The sequence below is a fragment of the Myodes glareolus genome, chromosome 18 (assembly GCF_982192425.1).
Source record: "Myodes glareolus chromosome 18, mMyoGla1.1, whole genome shotgun sequence".
Taxonomy (NCBI): domain Eukaryota; kingdom Metazoa; phylum Chordata; class Mammalia; order Rodentia; family Cricetidae; genus Myodes; species Myodes glareolus.
The window spans coordinates 69,073,363-69,093,094 of NC_142043.1; the positions used below are offsets into that span (position 1 = coordinate 69,073,363).

At 46.4% G+C, this 19,732-nt stretch overlaps 1 protein-coding gene across 1 annotated transcript; it reads left to right on the forward strand.

Annotated features, from left to right (window-relative positions):
• Nucleotides 1-369: 369 nt before the first annotated feature.
• Nucleotides 370-9,596, forward strand: LOC146890885 (H-2 class II histocompatibility antigen, I-E beta chain-like). The gene is made up of 5 exons (XM_087898456.1): nt 370-523; nt 4,792-5,061; nt 6,896-7,177; nt 7,868-7,978; nt 8,297-9,596. Exons 1-5 carry the CDS (start codon nt 424-426, stop codon nt 8,509-8,511), a joined length of 978 nt encoding a protein of 325 aa, XP_087754582.1. The 5' UTR covers nt 370-423; the 3' UTR covers nt 8,512-9,596.
• Nucleotides 9,597-19,732: the final 10,136 nt, after the last annotated feature.

A 19,732-nucleotide genomic window follows, 5' to 3' on the forward strand; every position in this document is an offset into this window, starting at 1 on the left:
TCAAGAAGAGGTGTGCCGACTCTAGCTGACACCTGCAGAGATGAACACATCTTACAGGACTGTGCACCAGGTCAGCAATTATTTACTTAATTACTTTTAAAAAACAAAAAATCCAAAACATTCTTTTCTCCTTTTATGTACCAATCCCAGTTCCCAATCCCTTCTCTCCTCATGCTCCTTCCATCTTTTAATGGGGGGAATTGCAAGTTTCAAAAGGGGACCCTCTTACTGAATCTGCAGCCAGCAACTGATGATGCTAGTCTGCTCTGCTGATGATTGGCTACTCATACTAAATTTACCCAACCAGCACCAAGCAGTGACTCCCCTGGTTCTTACTATCCTGGCAAGGGGTAAAGAGAGGACATAGTTCCTTCTGTGTGAGCTTATCTGCTCCTCCTATTCGGGTCTCTCCTCTCCTATAGCATGATGCAACTGTGGCTGCCCAGAGGCCCCTGGGTGACAGCTGTGATCCTGACACTGATGGTGCTGAGCCCTCCCGTGGCTTTGGTCAGGGACCCCCGACGTAAGTGCACACCTCAGGTGCTAAGCTGCTGGGGGTGGGGAAGGGAGGGACTGACTTCTCACTGTCCAAGTCAAGCCTCTTGAATCTATTGATATTTTCTGTGACTGCCCACTGTCCTCACATGAAGTCCAAACTGTTTCCCCACATGGAATCCCAGATGCCTGTGCTCTCAGATCTGTGTGAGAGGCCCCACGTATCAGCCACTGCTTTGAAGTTTCTTCCTGGAGCATCTCCAGCCTTGTGTCATAGTCCTCAGGGCCTGGAGAGGATTGATAATCATGATTTAAATCAACCCCGCACAGGGTTTGTCCTCATTGTGTTGAGCTATGACAGACAAAAAGGTTTCTCTTTAAAAATAGAACTTCATGTGTGTGTTTGTATTCTATGTTGTCTGTATTTTTCTGTTTTTTCTTAAGTTAAAAAACAGTCAAATATTGAAGTAATCAAAGGTTTCTCTGAAAGTGTCACAGAGTCACGGGAACAGGGTGAGCATCCCAGGAGGATCCCTGTGCATCCTCTGCAGCCACGAGGTCACTGCCTTGGCACCTGAGAGGCTGAGCCCAGGGCTCTGTCTTTCTCTCTCCCTGACTCCAGTGTCTGTGCAGCCTTTTCCACATGGGGACCCTGCTGGCTAGTGGGTTAGTTCCCTTTCTCCTTGGAACACAGGGCAGCTAAGGCAGCCTTAGAGATGCTGGGCTGTGTGAGTTGTTTCAAAGTATGTGAGGCCTCTTCTGAGACCCCAGGGCAGGTTAAAGCCCATTTGATGTTTGTGATTTGAATCTATCTCTACTTCATTTTCTCCTACATTCTCTATTCTGAGCCCATGGAAAGGACCTGACTCCTCTTTGCATCTTGTGATCCATTTCTGGTTTCATGACCCATATCTATTTATCACACACAGGAAAATCTGGGGAAAGTCTGGGGTTTGCATATGGGATATGAAAGGTGGGGTTAATAACACTGCTAAGATGTGATCCCAAATGCTGGGCCTGTGGCCGAGCCATCTGAGCACTCTGTGCCTTAACTGATGAAAATGAAGAAGGGAGGGTGGTTTCCATAAAGCTGTTAAGGTCTTGGCAGGGAAGGCCGTGTAGAGCACTAGGGGCTGCTGCTCACTGTGTGCTTCCTCTCTCTAAGTTCTATCATCTCACGCATCACATGACACAGAAGCTTCCAGGCTGTCTCTTACCTCATTGTCACACTCTACAGTCAAGGTTTCTGCCCTTGCATCATCATCCTGCACACAAACTATTTTTCAAATAATTATTTATTTAATGTATAAGTGCTCTATCTGCAGGTACACCTTTATGCCAGCAGAGGGCATCAGATCCCACTAGAGATGGTTGTGAGCCACAAATTGATGCTGGGATTAAACTCAGAACCTCTGGAAGAGCAGCCAGTGCTGAACCATCTCTCCATCCCCTTCACAAAAATCTATTCTTACGGCTTCTGAATCTGCTGCTTTTCCTCCATTTTACTTTTTATATAGATCAAACCCATTCCCCTCACTATCATCAGTGACATCTCAAAATACAGAGACGAGTAACTCCGTCTCTGAAACTCTCTCTCACAGCCCTGAGCAGTGATGACCATCACAGGTGTTGTCCTTCACAATGCACTGAACTTCATCTTTCTGTTAACATACTTCCATCTGTTTAGCTAGGTTAAGTATGAAAAGAAATACTATAAATCTGATGCGTCTTGCCCCATCTCTATTGAAACTACTGAAGATCACATGACTGACTGACACTCTACCTGGCCCTGCGGTCACACATGGCATCTGATTTTAAAACGATTTGGTTTGTAAATTCTTTGGATCTGTAATTTAAATGAGGAATTGAGGGTCAGTGTTGGGATCATGATTTTCACTTCCAGAAATTTCTCCAGTAGTTTCCAGAAGTTCCCGTCAACCCCACAGCTGCCGAGTTGGGCTCCTCTTGATCCCACAGTCTCATCTCCCACCTGCTGCCCTCACCCCCTGTGCTCTGTTGCTCATGAACTCAGTGTTGACAGGAGGTGTTGTCTCAGCTGAGATGCGCCCCCTCCCCCTCCCCTGACACTGACAGTCCCACCCTCTTCTTCTGCTCCCATCTGTGACACATCTTCCCTGTTACTCCCCAGAGGTCTTCTCTGTCCCCTCCTGTCACTCAAGTCTTCCTGTTACTGGAACTCCACCCCCTCTCCTATTTGTTCCTCACTCTCACAATTTAAGCTCCAAAGTGGAGGGGGCAGCGTCTGTTTTCCCTCTGTGGATCCCCCGGTTCAGCACAGGTCAGCACAGGTCAGCACTGAGGGAGATTTCCTGTTCTTTCTGCTGTGCTTATGGGAGAATAGAGAGCATGAGGAATGGAAGGAGTGGTGTCTTCTGAGCTGCTGAGCGCGGGCTTCCAGCTCCAGGTAGGACAGCTGTGGGATCAGAGAGGGGCAGACCCCGCTGGGCCCAATATATCATTAGGGTGTTGATCTTTAGAGAGGTGACCTGAATCTGGAAGTCAACACCAGTCCCTCCTCAATGGCCTGTGACAGGATTGTTTTGTTCTCTGGTTTATACCCAAATGGGACATTTTCCCTTGGAGCCATGGGACCAGCAACAACATCTACCCTAAGCAGGGAACACTTGTCATGACTAAGAGTCTGTGACAGGAAAGCCCAGAGGCTGTGGCTCTACACAGGAACCACAGGCAGCTGAGGAATTCTCAGGGGTGTGAGAAATAGTCTTTTCTGAGCAAGAGCACACAACCAGTTATCCAATGCCAAATGATCATCCCTAAAAACATACATTCAAGTATCAATACACAGAAGAGGTTGTGTGTGTATTTAGGAGTGTGTATATTTGTACACACAAGTACACAACAACAATTAATGACACAGTGGACTTGAATTTGAAAGAGATCAAGGAGGGGTGTGTAAGAGGACGCGGGGAGGGAAGGGGTAAATGTTTTAATTGTATTACAGTCTCAAAAACTAAAAGAGTCCCCCTGGCTGTATAAACCACACTTGGGGGCAGGCCTCCGGTCCAGCAATGGATGCTCCAACACAAAGTGAACTCACTGGGATTCTTGGAGGGTTTTCTTTCTTTCTTTTCTTCACATTACACACCTTTTGTTTACATGTTATGGTTTCAGATTTGTGCTTTTTATGTTATTCCCATGTGTGTGTCTACTACACATCATTTGTCTTTTGCTTGTGTGTGTGTGTGTGTCTGTCTGCCTGTCTCTTTTCTAACTTAACTTTTTTCTTTTATCTTAGTTACCTGTTGTTTTCTGGGAGAGGGAAAGAGAGTGTGGGTCTGAGTCAGTGGAGAGGTGGGGAAGATCTGTGGGGAGCTGTGGGAGGGGAAAATGTGATCAAAATATATTGTATGAAAAAGTCCATTATCAAAGATGGTATTAAAAAGAATACCATAGGAGGTAAATTGGGATCTGGAGGTCACACAAGGGTTAAAGAAATCTGTGGGCACTTCCTCTCCTATTAAGGCTGAATGACGTAAACTAGAAATGTGTTTGATTGATATTCATGAGATTCCACACTTTTCTGAAGAGAAACTGGAAGAGAAATGAAAGGGAGTGGAGGTAGGGTTTTGGGACTGGGAGGGCAGGATGAAGAGGAAACTGCAACAGGAATGTAAAGGAAGGAAGGAAGGATGGAAGGAAGGGAGGATGGAAGGGAGGAAAGATGGAAGAGAGGGAGGGAGGGAGGAAGGGAGGGATGGATGGAGGGAGGGAGGGAAGAAAAGAATGGTGCCAGGCATTGGTGGCACATGCCTTTAATCCCAGCACTCGGGAGGAAGAGGCAGATAAATCTGTGAGTTCAAGGCCAACCTGATCTACAGAGTGGTTCTAGGACAGCCAATGCTACACAGAGAAACCCTGTATCTAAAACAAAACAACCCCCTCAACAAAACAAAACAGGAAAAAAACAGAAAGAAAGAAAGAAAGAAAGAAAGAAAGAAAGAAAGAAAGAAAGAAAGAAAGAAAGAAAGAAAGAAAGGAGGGGGAAGGAAGGGGAGCAGGAGGCTAGAAACAGAGGCTGTCCCTTCCTCTCCTAAGAATAGAGGAGATTGTCCCGGAGTTTCTCCATCTCTCCTTGTTTACACCCTTGTCAACTGTCCTACCTGGGCAGGGCTGTGTGTCCTTCTGCCCTGTGGAGTGTGGTGATGTCAGAAGTGGGCTGTGACAAACTTAGGTCTGGTCATTTGTGGCAGCTGTAGAGGAACTCGGGACTTGAGCATTTGTTCCCAGAGAAGAAGATAATTTCTGTCTCCACAGCTCGGTTTTTGGAACAAATTAAAGATGAGTGTCATTTCTACAACGGGACACAGCGCGTGCGGTATCTGTACAGAGACATCTACAACCAGGAGGAGGTCGTGCGCTTCGACAGTGATGTGGGCGAGTATCATGCGGTGACTGAGCTGGGTCGGAGTGATGCTGAGGTCTGGAACAGCCAGAAGGAGGTCCTGGAGGACGCACAGGCCGCGGTGGACACATACTGCAGACACAACTACCAGGCTTTAGAGAGCTTCACTGTGCAGTGGAGAGGTGAGATGTGGGGGGAGGGGGGCGGGGCGAGGGAGGACTGTAAGGAAGCAGTAGGAGGATACCTGCCTGCATGCATTTGTGTCCCCTCCCCCCTCTGTGTGTGCATGTGTGCGCGTGCGTGTGTGTGTGTGTGTGTGTGTGTGTGTGTGTGTGTGTGTACGTGCGTGCGCGCGCGCGCGCCTTTTCTTGGCTCCTTAGGTCTAACGTCCCTGCTGTTGTTTGTTTCCTTATTCACGAGTTTCCTTATTCACTTTACTGGATGATGCACACTCGGCCTTTAATTCACTGTTTCCTTATTTGATGTGTCAGCATTGCTATCTTGATGAAGAGGAGTGTAGTTACAGGTCCCGTGTTTTTCCTCTTTGTCACTAGGACGGTGTCTGCTTCACGTCCCTGCCTCAGATCTGCTCTCCTGTCTGGTGTGGAGAGGCTGTCGGTCTAGTAACCCAGAGACACATGACATCCAGACACTCAGGCCCCTTCTGTAAAATGAGCCAGTGTTGGTATGACCTGTGGACCTGGTCCTGAACACTTTAACCATCTCTGGGTTACATAGGCTGTGTCCCGGTGCCTGACAAAGTTCTGAATTTCGGATTCTGATCAACTGTTTCTCTTGACCTGGTCACACAGAATAAGAAAGGAGAAAAGGGAAAAGCAGAGGAGCCAGGAAGGCAGCCGCTGTGTCCCTCCAGTGTTAGAAGTTACACAGCAGAGAGAAAAGCCAGGGAATGTGCAGGTGTGGGGATGGCAGGCTGTGGGCTGGAGAACAGCTCTTACCCTGTGTTGTCCAGACAGAAACAATAGGAGAAACACAGGGGCTTCTGTAGTTCAGGTAGGAGTCTCCCCAGCGCTGCCTTCTGTGCTTGTCCCCTGCTCTGCATGGGTCAGGGTGCAGACTGCAGCTCAGCCCACAATCCCTGCAGCTCACACTGGCAGGCCCCTGCTGAGGTGACTGTGAATCCCTGTGTAGAGACATTAAGACAACATTGACCTAAGGTATGGCAAAGTTGATTTATTTGGAGTTTTGCAAAAACCAGAAGAAAAAAATTCCTCAGTAAATCTTCCTGCCTCATACACAGAACTGTCATCTTCTACTGTAGCACAAATTCTCATCGGTATTAATAATAAAAACTCAGAGTCAGATATTATTATTATATTCGGACCACAAGGGTGATCGTGTCCTCAACCTGCATCCTGACACGGACTGCCTAGACAGCACTGAGATTCTGTCTCCTTCTACCTTATATTACTCTCTCCACCCAACCAATCACTGCTGTCTCCACCTCATTATGAGCTGGGATTCAAGGCTGTGATCACCTCTGTGTGAGTTCTGTTTATCTTTTAAACAAATGTAATTTTGTGTAGCCCAGGATGGCCTTGAACAAACCAAGATCCATCTTCCACTGTCTCCTGAGTGCTGGGATTAAAGGTGTGTGCTACCACTGCCTGGCCTCTAGTGTCTTAGATCTCTGTACTCTGATTTTTAGACAAGCTTTATTTGGTAAAACATAAATAAAATATCACTACAATCTATAGACAAAAAGAAGAGACAGAATTTAGGGACACATGTGTGTGATTTAGCTGTGGGGGAAATTACCACAGCAGGAAGAAGAGTCTTTCCCTGGCAGAGAGGACATTCACCTCCCGATGGCGATTCCTCCAGGGAGCTGAACTGAGAGCTAAAGCCTGGAAAGACACCCTAAGTCCTGGGACAACTGTGTTAGAATCTTAGTCCTGCCTGGACCTCAGCCTGTGTGAGTGGAGGCAGATACCAGCCAACCTGGGAGGACAGCTCTGCCCTCATGACTTACTCTCACCTCCCTTTCTCCTCCAGTTGAGCCCCAGGTGACTGTGTACCCAACAAAGACACAGCCCCAGGAGCACCACAACCTCCTGGTCTGCTCTGTGAGTGGCTTCTACCCTGGCCAGATTGAAATCAGATGGTTCCGGAATGACCAGGAGGAGAAGACTGGGGTCGTGACCACGGGCCTGATCCGGAATGGAGACTGGACCTTCCAGACCCTGGTGATGCTGGAGACGGTTCCTCAGAGTGGAGAGGTTTACACCTGCCAGGTGGAGCATCCCAGCCTGACCAGCCCTGTCAGAGTGGAGTGGAGTGAGTGGGATGCTTCTGACCCTGTGAATCCCCGCCCACCAGGGAGGGGCGTGGCTTGTCCCTGCCTGTCAGATCTCTTGGGCCCACGAACCCGCCCCCTATGCAGTGTGTCTTACTCCTACCCATCAGATCAGCTCTCCCTGCCCACACACTATTTCCATTGGTTCTGCACTGTCCTCTCCTTCAGCATGGCTCACAGGTGTGGGTGTGTGATCTTCTACAAGCACCTTTGCCCCTAGAAAGCAGTTATGGCCCTACACACTCTCCTGAGCCTTCCAGTGACATCACAGGCCCAGGGACCTGCTTGGCCCTGGCTGCAGCCTCTGCCTCTGGCTGGGTTATGTTTCTGCTGCTGCTCATGGAGATGATGGAGATAGAGCAGTGCAGGGCCATGGTTGAACTCGGGGACGTCCAGTCTCAGCTCTGCCTTTGCTTAGCTCTGTCACCCTCAGGGCTGTGCAGCCTCGGAGCTCAGAGGCTTCCTGACAGCTCAGATCAGGGTGGAAATATTTAAGTCTCTTTATACTGTGAACTTCTTGCTGTTTGATTGTTTCCAAACATCACCAGGAGTGTTCAAGTTCAGCTCCCCTAGAACAGGCTTCTGCTTCCATCTTTGAGATCTGAATCTCAACGTCTCAAGTAGAAATTGGATTTGGGGTGAAAATCTCTAAACCTGGCTTCCTTTCTCAGGGGCTCAGTCGTCATCTGCACAGAACAAGATGCTGAGTGGAGTTGGGGGCTTCATGCTAGGTCTGCTCTTTCTCGGGCTGGGAATGTTCATCTACTTTAGGAACCAGAAAGGTAAGAAGCCTGGTGGTGGCCAAGACTCCTCGCACTTCAGGGACTAGCCATACTTTGTACTCAGGATGTCACTACTAGCTCTGTGACCTCAGGATTCAATGAACTCTGAACCCAACTGGGAACAGAGGAAGAGTGAAGGAAGAGCCACTGGGCTGGTGAGCCTGAGGCTTCCTGAGCCCCCTCTCACCATCCACGCTACCTCTGCCCTGCCCTGTGATGCCAAAGGAATCTCAGATGGCAGCTCAGCTTGTGGGAACAGGTGTCTGTTGACAGATCTTCCACCATGCACTTACGTGTCTATTTTATTCTCTTCTCTAGGACAGTCTGAACTCCAGCCAACAGGTAACACCCTTCAGTCTTCCCTCAGAGACAGATCTGCCTTTCCTACAGTGTGGGGTGGGGTGGAGGGACACCAGGCAGAAACACAGGGAAAGATAGAGACCCTAGGGCCTGGCCAGGTGGTTTGCACTGAGCCTTGTTCCCTGCACTTACTGAAGGCCTGTGCTCTGAAGCACTATTTACTTGGGGCGTGAGAAGTTCTCTGTCCTCAGTGTTGTGCCATCAGAAGAGTACTGAGGTAGTGAGAATAAGCCACTGCGGAGTTAAGTCTGGAAAAAGCCTTGTCTCCCATGCTCTGCAGGACTCCTGAGCTGAGGTGAGGTGACAAGGTTGAAGGAAGGAGCTCTCCTGTCTCCATGTAATGAAAAATGTGTCCTGCTTGGGTCCAGTCCTTTTGTTGACAGTGGTTCCCCATGACTTGAATCCTCCTGGCTCTGAACCCAGCAGACTATGCTTCCTGGTGGCTCAGCCCCTTCCTGGGCGTGCAGCCCCAGGACAGATTTCCTCTCCCCATCCCTGTCCTGCTTCCTTTTGTCCCCTGCCTTTGTCTGGAGGTTCTGAGCCAGGCTGCTGTCATGATGCTTTTTTTCATTTTTCTCGAACAAAGAAAGAAAATCACCCGCTTCATGTAGTTTCAAGGAGAAGAAATTCAAAGAGAAAGGAATGATGCTCTGTAAGGCAGCGTTCAGGATATGTATGGAAGATTACGTATAAGAAATAAATGCAGTGTTACGTATTACTTGCTAATTAAAATAGTTCTCTGAATTGGATTGAATTTGAAAAGACAACATATAATGTATCAGACATGATGTATACACACACAAGAACAAAGTCCATGAGAGCTGTGGTAGAGGTGGGAGATGTTGCTTGTCAACAAGGGACAAAATGTGTCCCTTGTCACAGTGTGGGTGAGGACACGGTCAGGCCGATGCTCTGGGCCCTTTGCTCTGTGGAGCAGCTGGAGGGGAAGAGACAGGCATTTGCATTGGATGAGAATCTGGAAGGTTCTGCTCTGGGGTCCACCTGATGAGCCAGTCTCCAGACACCCGGTGTAATGATCTGTCTCTTTAAGAGACAAGCCACGCCCACTCCCTCCCCTAGCCGCTGAGGTAGGCTGATCTTCAGCTTCCAGCTTGAGTCTCTCTCTTTTCTGGCTCCCTCTCAGAGAGGCAGCTTTGATCTCTCCTCTCTCTCTCTCTCTCTCTCTCTCTCTCTCTCTCTCTCTTCTTTTCCCCTTCTCCCTTCCCTTTCATAACAACTAAATAAATATCCAACCTCACTCTGTATGGTGTGCTGATCTGTCTGTCTCTCACCACCAGGGTTGCCCCTGGGGATCAGTCACCTTCGGGGATCTGCCGCATGGTCTTGTGCACCGTCCCTGCCTGGGACTGGCTGCTCTTGGGACCCCCTGCCCACTGCCTGCTGCCAGGGATCTCACAGCAAGCTATTTGGGGATCTGCAGCAATTTTTAATAATCCATTACACCTGGGGTTCCCCTTTGTCATACACAAGGGCACATGTTAAAAGAAAACAAATCAAAACAAAAAGGGAATCATTAGGTGAAACAATTAATTTAATTATAATGAAATAAAGAAACCATCAAAATGATAGCTTTCAAATGTTTATATGCTTGTCAGTTATTTCACGAGGAAAACATGTTTCCTCGAGAAATTTCAAGAGGAAATAAACCTATGAGGAGCAGGGAGATGGCTCCATGGACGGAAGCATTTGCTGTGTAACCAAGCGACCTGGGTTAGACTCCTGAAGCTACATGAAGGTTAGAGGAACAATTTGTCAAAGTGGTCCTCCTAGACAGACGGACACACATTTTTAAATGGAAATTTTTAAATTAAATGGAAAAAGGTAAGATGTGGAGTTTAAAGACTGTTTCTACAGAATGCTAAAGCATAGATATCTATTCCTCTCTCTCTCTCTCTCTCTCTCTCTCTCTGTGTGTGTGTGTGTGTGTGTGTGTGTGTGTGTGTGTGTGTGCAGTCTGTGCTCATGTGTGAACATGCATGTAGAGCTGGACATTTACACTTGTGTCTTCCTGACGTACTCTCCATTTTCTTTTTTGAGGCAGAGTTTCTCATCAAACCCTGGAGGACACTGGTTGATCCTCCTGTCTCTGCCTCCCAGATGGAGGGATTCCAGGTCACAACACCCCAGGCCTGGCTCCTTCTGTGGGTGTTAGAACCCTGCGGTCAGGTCCTCACATTTATACAGCAAGCACTTACTGACAGATCTGTGACTCCTGCTGTATAATACAGTACAATACAGTACAATTAGGGGAAAAGTCTGGTGGAACACATTCCCAAGTGAACAATTAAGCTTAAGACATAATTATATTGAAGGGCAGTATAAATAACATTTTCATAAAAACAATAAAGGTCCATCTCAATGATGGCTGTTTCCCAGAGGGAAAGGTTGTGATTTGAGGTGGAATTCCAACATTACAGCACAAGCAATGTTATAAAAAGAATCCATCGTTGACAGGAATGTCAGGGGAGTCCCTGTGAATATGGGCACAGGTGGATTCTGTACTGTTCATATTATTTGTCCATAGTGCCTATGAGTGACTCTTATACCATATAAATTTCTTTAAGGGTCCAGAGATAGGAGTCTCTTCTGATACATAAAGATTGTTCCCATTGACTGCCATGCCCCCCAAAAACCCAAAGGTTATTTTCTAAACCACAAGCAAAAAAAAAAATTGGCTAATCTAGGCACAACGGTATCAACTTCTGCAGCAATCGTGGAGTCTCTCTTTCCCTCGTGGTTCATTGACCTGTGAGGACAAAGGCAGCAGAAACAGCAAGCAGGGTTCAGACACTTGAGAATATGATAGAAATATTCTGTCTTCTGGATAGAATATTCCTCTTCTGGGAGACGTCAGTGAGACAGCTCAGCTTGACTCCAGAGTGAGGGGACGATACAGGATGGGAGCAGCAGCCGAGCATCACCTAATTTACATTGACGGCCCCGGCCTGCCATACAGCTGGAACACAATACCTAATCATCATGTGGGTGGTAGGGGGAGAGCATCCGCAGGGAGCTGTGTCAAAGGTCACACCTAAGCTAAGTCAGGCATCCAGGCCTAGAGACGCTGTCCAAATAGGGGAGAGAGGACATCCTGCTGCAAGCGGAGTCCTCCATACTGTGCCAAGCTCAGAGACACGGTGAAGTACAATCCTAAGCAACAGGGTCTTCCAACAATACATCAGATATTCAATTTTACATCTTCATACAACTATAATCTCCACTATCAGAATTTTCTAAGGAGTACTTAGTTATGATAACATCTGTAATATTACATCATGCTGGTCAGTTAGATTAGTTGAAACAAAATATCCCTTATTCAGGTGGCTAGATATTTAGAAACCATCTTTTGTCCACCCGGCTTGTGTTAAATTATAAAAACATTCATTAGCATGGCAAAGCTACGTTACACTGTCTCCTATTATGAGATGACTAAGCTTAGTGGGGCTGAGAGCCAACTGGCCTGGATGGATAGTAAGGGTGTGCACAGTAAATGTCAGCCTAGGTCTGACAGAGGACCTTGACTACAGCACCGAACTCTGATGAGAGATGACGTGAACCTATGGACAGTGACCACATCACCTCAAGAGTTGCCAGCTCAGTGGACCTTCCCCCCCTAGGCAGGGTGGGGGGTATATAAGGCTTACCCCTTCTTGAAATACCTGAGCTTCTTGTTTCAGCCTGTCCCCAGTACCTGGGATGTTGATTCCACGCCTACTTTTCCCTCTCCCACAAGGGACACCCGCTGGGACCCTGCTACATCTGGTGCCCAACACAGGGCTCGGCATGGGTATTGAGACTTCCTGGACTGCAATCATTGTTGTCATTGTCTGTCTCATTAATTCTTTGTCCTTGGGGACCAGCCACAACAAAAGCTTTTCTCACCCATGTAGAAGCATGAGAAAAATAAAAACACAATTCACCTGACAGTACTGCAGGAAGTTTCAGGGGTTACTCAGATCCCCAAATCACCCGCATTTATTTTTCCAACAGCTTTTACACCAAACGTAAACTGGGGGAGCAGGTAACAAAGACTTCATTAGCATTCTGCTGCCTGGGTAGCTGAGACAACTCAAGTCACCTTTCACTTATGTCCACTTGGTCATGTAGGCTGAAAACACCTCCTCCCCAGGTGACCTCATAGTTCCAATGGATGGAGCAGAATCACAGTAGCATATACTGGCACCTCAGGAGGGCGCTGAGCTTGCTTTGCTTCAAAAGAGCCAGGTGACCCTCTCCTGTGTGGAAGGTGCAAATTGTGCCTGTAAGTCTCTCAGAGTCTCTGACTGCCAGACAATGTGGGAATGGGTTTGCATTTCTCGGCCCCCACAACTGCTCGCTTTCTATAAATTTTAATAAAGCCTGTGCTTCTGCAACAGGACAGATGATTGCGTATGTCTTAGGGGAAGACTTCCTTGTTTACCCTGACTTATTCATCATCAAAATAGGCATTCTAATTATGTGAGTCCCTGTCTTAGGCGCCTGGGGTAAAGAAGATTCAAATCCATCTCTGACTGCCCACCTCTGTGAACAAAAGAGATTAAGGGAGAGAAACAGCTTTGGGCTCTGTGTCTTGGAGTTAACCATTTTGACAAGAGAGTTCATAATGCTTTATGAGTAATCATGCTCCTAAAGGCTACAGTCTCCTAATTAAAGGAGAGGAGGATCATCTGGGTTAAAAATGTTCTCTTCAGCTGGTCTAGAGCACCTCTTAACAATTTTATACTGCATCAAAGTCTTTAATTCTTAACAAATGTGCTAAGTCCAAGTACTCACAGGACATGTCAAACTTTTCTTAACATCTTACAAGCAGTTACAAACATTACCAGGTCAATACCATAAACCTAGAATGGGAATTAACAATAAATCCACAATTTGACATATCACAATTCTCTTAAATCCATTCTAATCAAAAAATAAGAAAGGGATTTTTTCTGATGGGTGAGAGTCCACTGACATTGCTGCTATTAAACAACAATCCCAGTCTCTGAGCAGCAGCCAAACCCTTAGGCTGCCCCCTTTGTATGTCAAGAGGGGCTTCAGTCACTCCTTATTTTGTGTCCTTCTTCCCCTAAGGGGAAAGTTTAAGTCTCAGTTCTCAGGTCCAATATTTTAATCAAGATGAGCTTTGTGTCCCACGGAGTAAAACAGTCAAATGTTCAGTCTGTGTTTCTAGTCTGACTCCAAATAAACACAATTCAGACTGCGGCAGGTTCTGGCCATCACGACTGCTGCAGGAGGGCCTCAGTGGTGGTGTGTGTCCCGAGTGTCCTGAAGCAGCCCAGCATCCTACAACACAGAATGGCTCTCCGGTCAGGCACTCCTCTCTGTGGGGGCGGGGAAGGCAGGACCATGGTCTCTCACTCCTATTCCTCTACGGGAGTTTGCAGCTACGATGTCGTCGGGACTGCCACTCCTTTCTGTACCTGCAGTCATCTCATCCAGCTTTATTTCTTCCTGTGAAAAAAGCACAAACACATCCTCAACCCCAAATTAATACAGGGTCGGGCCTTTTTATAATCCAGTGCACGGGCTTTTTTAAACCTTGCTTTATCAAAGGTTGCCTTGGTGTCATCATGACAGAATCTGTCTGCAGCAGGTCTGCTCGTGGATATCCATAAAGAGGGCCTGCCTTAAGGCACTGTGTGGTGATTCTTAATTCTCCTGCCTTTATCCTTTTAAGTTGTTTTTAAGGAGCCGTGGATGCTCCACAATTACTTCTTACCTTTAGCAATAATATACGAAGCTCTTCTATTGGAAGAGCCAGCTGTAAAATTTAGCATAGCATCCTGTAAGGGATCTTTTGCTATAACATATGGAAAATACATAATTGTGCAGATTGCAGCAAAGATCATCTGGGAAAAGATTATTAATTGAGACTTTAAATTGAGCAAATGCAATTGCCCAAGAATCATTACAATTATCAATTAATCTGTTGCTTAGTATAAGAAGCAATGATCATAGCCAGTTCCGAGCCAAAATATCTCCTAGATTCCATACTGTTCTCCCGTACTAAACAAGCTACTGCTTCAAACTAGGAGTTTAATATCCTAACTGGCGAAACTGTTGGAGGGTAAGTTTTATGAGTAATAAACATGCTTGCTAAAGCTGATCGTACTTGTTTCTGTATAGCATATTCTGCCCGCATGGGTATCTGTCTGGCATCTTCTGTAAACTGTCTACTGGAATTTGAATTATTGTTCCCTTTAAGAATTTTACTTAGTGGCTCAAGGTCTCCCATAGGATATTTTAAATAAGGTCTCAGCATAGGACATTTTATAAACTATCTTTCTTCTAATCCAAATTGCAAGTCTGCATAGCTGACAGGAAAATGGAAAAGGAAAGCACATTCAACTAATGGTGCTGGCATAACCGGGTATTAACAATGTGGGAATGGGTCTGTAGTTCTCGCCCCCGCCCCAGGGTCATCATTTTTGTTCTTTTCTGTCACCACTGCATTTGGTGTAAATGACCCAATCTTGTGCCCGTTTTTGGCGTTTTGAGCGGATCCCTTCTACTCACTCACGGAGCTGGACAGTGTTTTTCAGCGAGTAGGCTCCTCTGAATTCACTGTTCCTTCAGTTCCGCTGTGAGACTCCCGCTCTTCTTTCCGGTGCTTGTCTTGTGAAAGTGTAGAGAGGCACATATCATTTGTCCTGGTTTGCCCTGCATTTCCACGTAAGAGTCGACTCCTCAGGAAAGAGAACCAAGGTCGAACTCCCAACAGGTGACGCCATGCAGAGACACCATGTGGGCATACAGTCATGGCTTAAAACACCGTGAAGGTTCTCCACTCAGCACAAGAAGTTTGGGTCGGTCGCACACTTTCGCTTTCCTAGTTGTCCGTCAAGCTTTGCTGTTTGCTGCTGTGGGAAATCTACCTTCTCATTGTAAGGAGGCTCGTGTCAGGGCCCGTAAGTCCCCTTTAACCAGCTGAGGGCTTCGGGCTAGAACTACCGACCTAGAAAAATGTTGGGTGGAGGTTATGGTGTTAGCACCATGGATCTCTCCAAAGAATATGTGGGACCCTGCTCTCTGGATGTGGGTGCTGTCTCTAGCTAGGAGGAGAGAGGCAGCCTCTGGAGTGGCCCCTCAGCTATCCTTTATCCTTATTTTGCTGGTGATAATCATTAAGATCTTCCTCAGTGGTGGAGGTGATTAAGGCCCAAACATTGTCAGGAACTATGCGATGTCAATTTATCCATCACCTCCATTCCAACAATGTCTGATGCCCTCTGTGTCTGGTGATGCTGAGGAGGCCACAGGAAAAAGGAAAGGAAAAAGGAAGATGAAGGAGGTACGGGGGAAAAAGATAGAGAAAAGGAGAAAATAACATCCCCCAGGCTCTGAGATTATCAAGCAGCCTGACCCCATCCCAAATAATTGGTTAAAAGATCAAGATGTATGGGTGGAACAATGACCTGTAATTGAACACAAATTGTCCACTCTGAGAAGCTGGTGTGAGAACAACTGCTCCTGGGGAACACAGAACCATCTACCAGCAGACGTAGTACCTGGGACACACAGAACCATCTCCCAGCAGACGTAGTACCTGGGACACACAGAACCGTCCACCAGCAGACGTAATACCTGGGACACACAGAACCGTCCACCAGCAGATGTAGTACCTGGGGCACACAGAACCGTCTACCAGCAGACGTAATACCTGAGACACACAGAACCAATGATCTACCAGCAGACGTAATACCTGGGACACACAGAACCAATGGTCTACCAGCAGACGTAATACCTGGGGCACACAGAACCATCTACCAGTAGACGTAGTACCTGGGGAACACAGAATCGTCTACCAGCTGACATAATACCTGGGACACACAGAACCATCTACCAGCAGACATAATACCTGGGACACACAGAACTGTCTACCAGCAGACGTAATACCTGGGACACACAGAACCATCTACGAGCAGACGTAGTACCTGGGACACACAGAACCAACAGTCTACCAGCAGACATAATACCTGGGACACACAGAACCGTCTACCAGCAGACGTAATACCTGGGTAACAAAGAACCGTCTACCAACAGACGTAGTACCTGGGACACACAGAACCAGCTGACATAATACCTGGGACACACAGAACCAACAGTCTACCAGCAGACGTAATACCTGGGACACACAGAACCAACAGTCTACCAGCAGATGTAATACCTGGGACACACAGAACCAACAGTCTACCAGCAGACGTAATACCTGGGGCACGCAGAATCGTCTACCAGCAGACGTAGTACCTGGGACACACAGAACCAACGGTCTACCAGCAGACGTAATACCTGGGACACACAGAACCGTCTACCAGCAGACGTAATACCTGGGACACACAGAATCGTCCACCAGCAGACGTAATATCCCTATATTCGTTATCCAAAAATTTCAGGAAAATACCACTTACTCAAAGTTCTTAATGATGTACAGATGCAGAAAATGAACTTGGCCCAACCAGGCCTCACTCATCCTAGCAACATTCCTTCTTCCCAATACGTAACAATATTAGACAATCATTTGCCAAACGTTGAGAATCTCTGAGCTCCCAACACTCCTGATAGAGATATCAAATTATGCAATGCCCTTATCCAGTCCCATAGCTTATGCAACTATAGTCTTCTCAGATTCCACTAAGACAAAATATGGAGTACTAATTCAAAGAAAGGGAGAGAAGGACAAAATATATGTTATTCCAAACCCTGGCTCTGTACAACCAGGGATTTGTTGACATTACTTAAAATTCTGGTAGAATGTCAAGATGAGCCTGACAGCATCTTTTCTGATGGCCAGTATGCTGTACAGGTGACAAGAGTGTTAGCATTCTCAAGGGTTAAGGACTCCCTAAACCCAATGGCCAACTTAATACAGGACATTAGAAATCAAAGAACTGAACCTGGGTGTTTATCACATATTCGGTCACATTCCAAACTGCCAGGAGTCTTGGCAAAGGGAACTATAGTAACTGACACCATTATGACAGCCATAGTAGATTTGCCAGAAGAAGCAACAATGTTACATCAGCAATTTTACTTATCACCGCAGTGCTTATGTAAGTTGCTCCTAGAGTTGCCAATTTCACAGTGTAAACGTCTATGCAAGTCCTGTGCTGTGTGTGCACTGGTTTCCCCTTTGGGGCCCCTTCAGAGGGCAGGGGTGAGCCCCCAAGTTCTAATACCCAATGCTTTATGGCAAATAGATGTTGCACATCATGTGCCCTTTGGTAACTTTAAACAGCTTCATATTATAGTGGATACCTGTCTGGCTTTGTGTACGCATTGGCATTGCCTTGGGAAAAGGCCTCCAATGTTATTAAGGCACTCACATTGGCAGTGTTAGTCACGGGAGTACCTGGGCCATAAAAACTGATAATGGCCCCGCTTATGTGTCATAACAATGCAATGATTTTGTGTGTTCTTGAAAGATTTCCCATACGACAGGAATCTCCTTCAATTGTCAGGGACAGGCCATCATGGAAAGAGAAATCCAGACCCTTAAAGAGCTCTTGGCCCAAATAATATCACCAGAGGCAAAGGAAGATCCTAATCTTGCTCTGGTGGAGGTCGTTTTCCACATTAATTTCCTAAGCTTTGGTGATAAGGAATTTAGCCCAGCCTACAAACACTGGGCTTGCCTACCATGGGACATCCCCTGCCACTGGTGAGGTGGAAAAATTCTATATCCCCACAATGGCAACTCCCAGCCCCTGAATGGCCCAAGGGTCCGTATGCTTGCATCTTTCCACAGAGTTCCACCACTCCAATACAGATGCCCTCCAGATATTCGTCCTGGTATGGACCAAGAAACGTTACCCAAGGAAGAAGCTACAGACAGGTGTCATATATTTCTGTGACTTTTTATCTTTATACTGTTGTTTGCTCTGCATTCTGTGGAGGATTTGTGGGTCCTTGTCCCACTACTCCGTATTTTTTTGCCCATGAGGATTGACTCCCCTATATATCCAGTTTTGTTTACTTCTAATGCAAGTTTGGAATGGCCTTTCATGGACCTAGTAACTACACAAAGAAAACCGGGAGGTCCATGGAAGAAATACTCTACTATGAATGTATCTTCCCTCAGTACCTGTGCAAAATTATATAACATGACCATGGGAGACTTTCTCCACAATATCTCTAATGGAACCACGTTGGGTTTGGAGCTTCTTGCCTCACTCACTAATTACAAACATCCATTAGTTCCTCCCACACTATCCTAGCCCCCTCTGCCTTGATGTTCAGTGGTGGCCAGACCGTCCACTCCAGTGGGCTCCCCATCCTGTGGGAACATTGCTGGCCTGTTTTCTCCTCTAGATTTGCAGATTATCCAGTACATTCTGATAATCTCCAACTTGGTATGTGAAGACTTACTGCATTATGTCTCCTACCTGTTAAAGGAGGCTGTAATTGAGCTTCCCTGCTGCAAGGAGGGGCTGTTTCTTGGTTCCTGGCCACCCAGCCAGCTTAGACCTGAAATAACCACACAGAAACTATATTAATTAAAACACTGCTTGGCTTATTCTTATTGGCCAAGTCTTACATCTTAATTTAACTCATCTCCATTAATCTGTGTATCGCCATGTGGCAGTGGCTTACTGGTAAAATTTCGGCATGTCTGACTCAGGCGGCAGCTCCATGGCATCTCTCCAACTCTGCCCTCTTTCTCCCAGCATACAGCCTAGCTTTTCCCACCTAGTTCTGTTCTTCCCTGCCATAGGCTCAAAGCAGTTCTTTATTCATTAACCAATGAAAGGAACACATAGATAGAAGGGCCTCCCATACCATTTCCTAGCCACCCAGATCGAAATAATCACACAGAAACTATATTAATTACAACACTCTTTGGCCAGTAGTTTAGGCATATTCCTAGCTAGTTCTTACATATTAAATTACCCGATTTCTTTTAATCCAGGTATCACTATGTGTCTGTGGCTTGCCAGTAAGATTCTAGCATCTTTCTCCTTTGGCAATTACATGGTGTCTCCCTGACTTCATCTTCTTTTCCCCTACATTCAGTTTAGTTTTCCTGCCTAACTCTATTCTTCCCTGCAATAAGCCAAAACAGCTTCTCTATTAACCAATAGTAATAAAACGTATTCAAAGTATACAGAGGGGAATCTCACATCACCTACCCCACTCCACATATTTTCAGATATTCCCTACATTTTCAATTTGATCCTATCATGAGTAACTGGGACATTTATGTCCCCTCTAATTGTCTTGATTTGTACCCTTTGACACTTCTATAGAGTGGTCATATTTTTAATGAGACTTACTTTCTGTAAAAAGTGGACAGAAAGAAGTGCTGTAAATGTGACACAAAAATACCAAATTGACTGGAAGACCACCCCTCTGTGTCTGGCCCCCTTTCTTCTT

Coding starts and splice junctions, on each gene's coding strand:
- LOC146890885 (XM_087898456.1), top strand. CDS start 424: ATGATGCAACTGTGGCTGCCCAGAGGCCCCTGGGTGACAGCTGTGATC. Junction 524..4,791: donor TTTGGTCAGGGACCCCCGAC/GTAAGTGCACAC, acceptor CTGTCTCCACAG/CTCGGTTTTTGGAACAAATT. Junction 5,062..6,895: donor CTTCACTGTGCAGTGGAGAG/GTGAGATGTGGG, acceptor TTTCTCCTCCAG/TTGAGCCCCAGGTGACTGTG.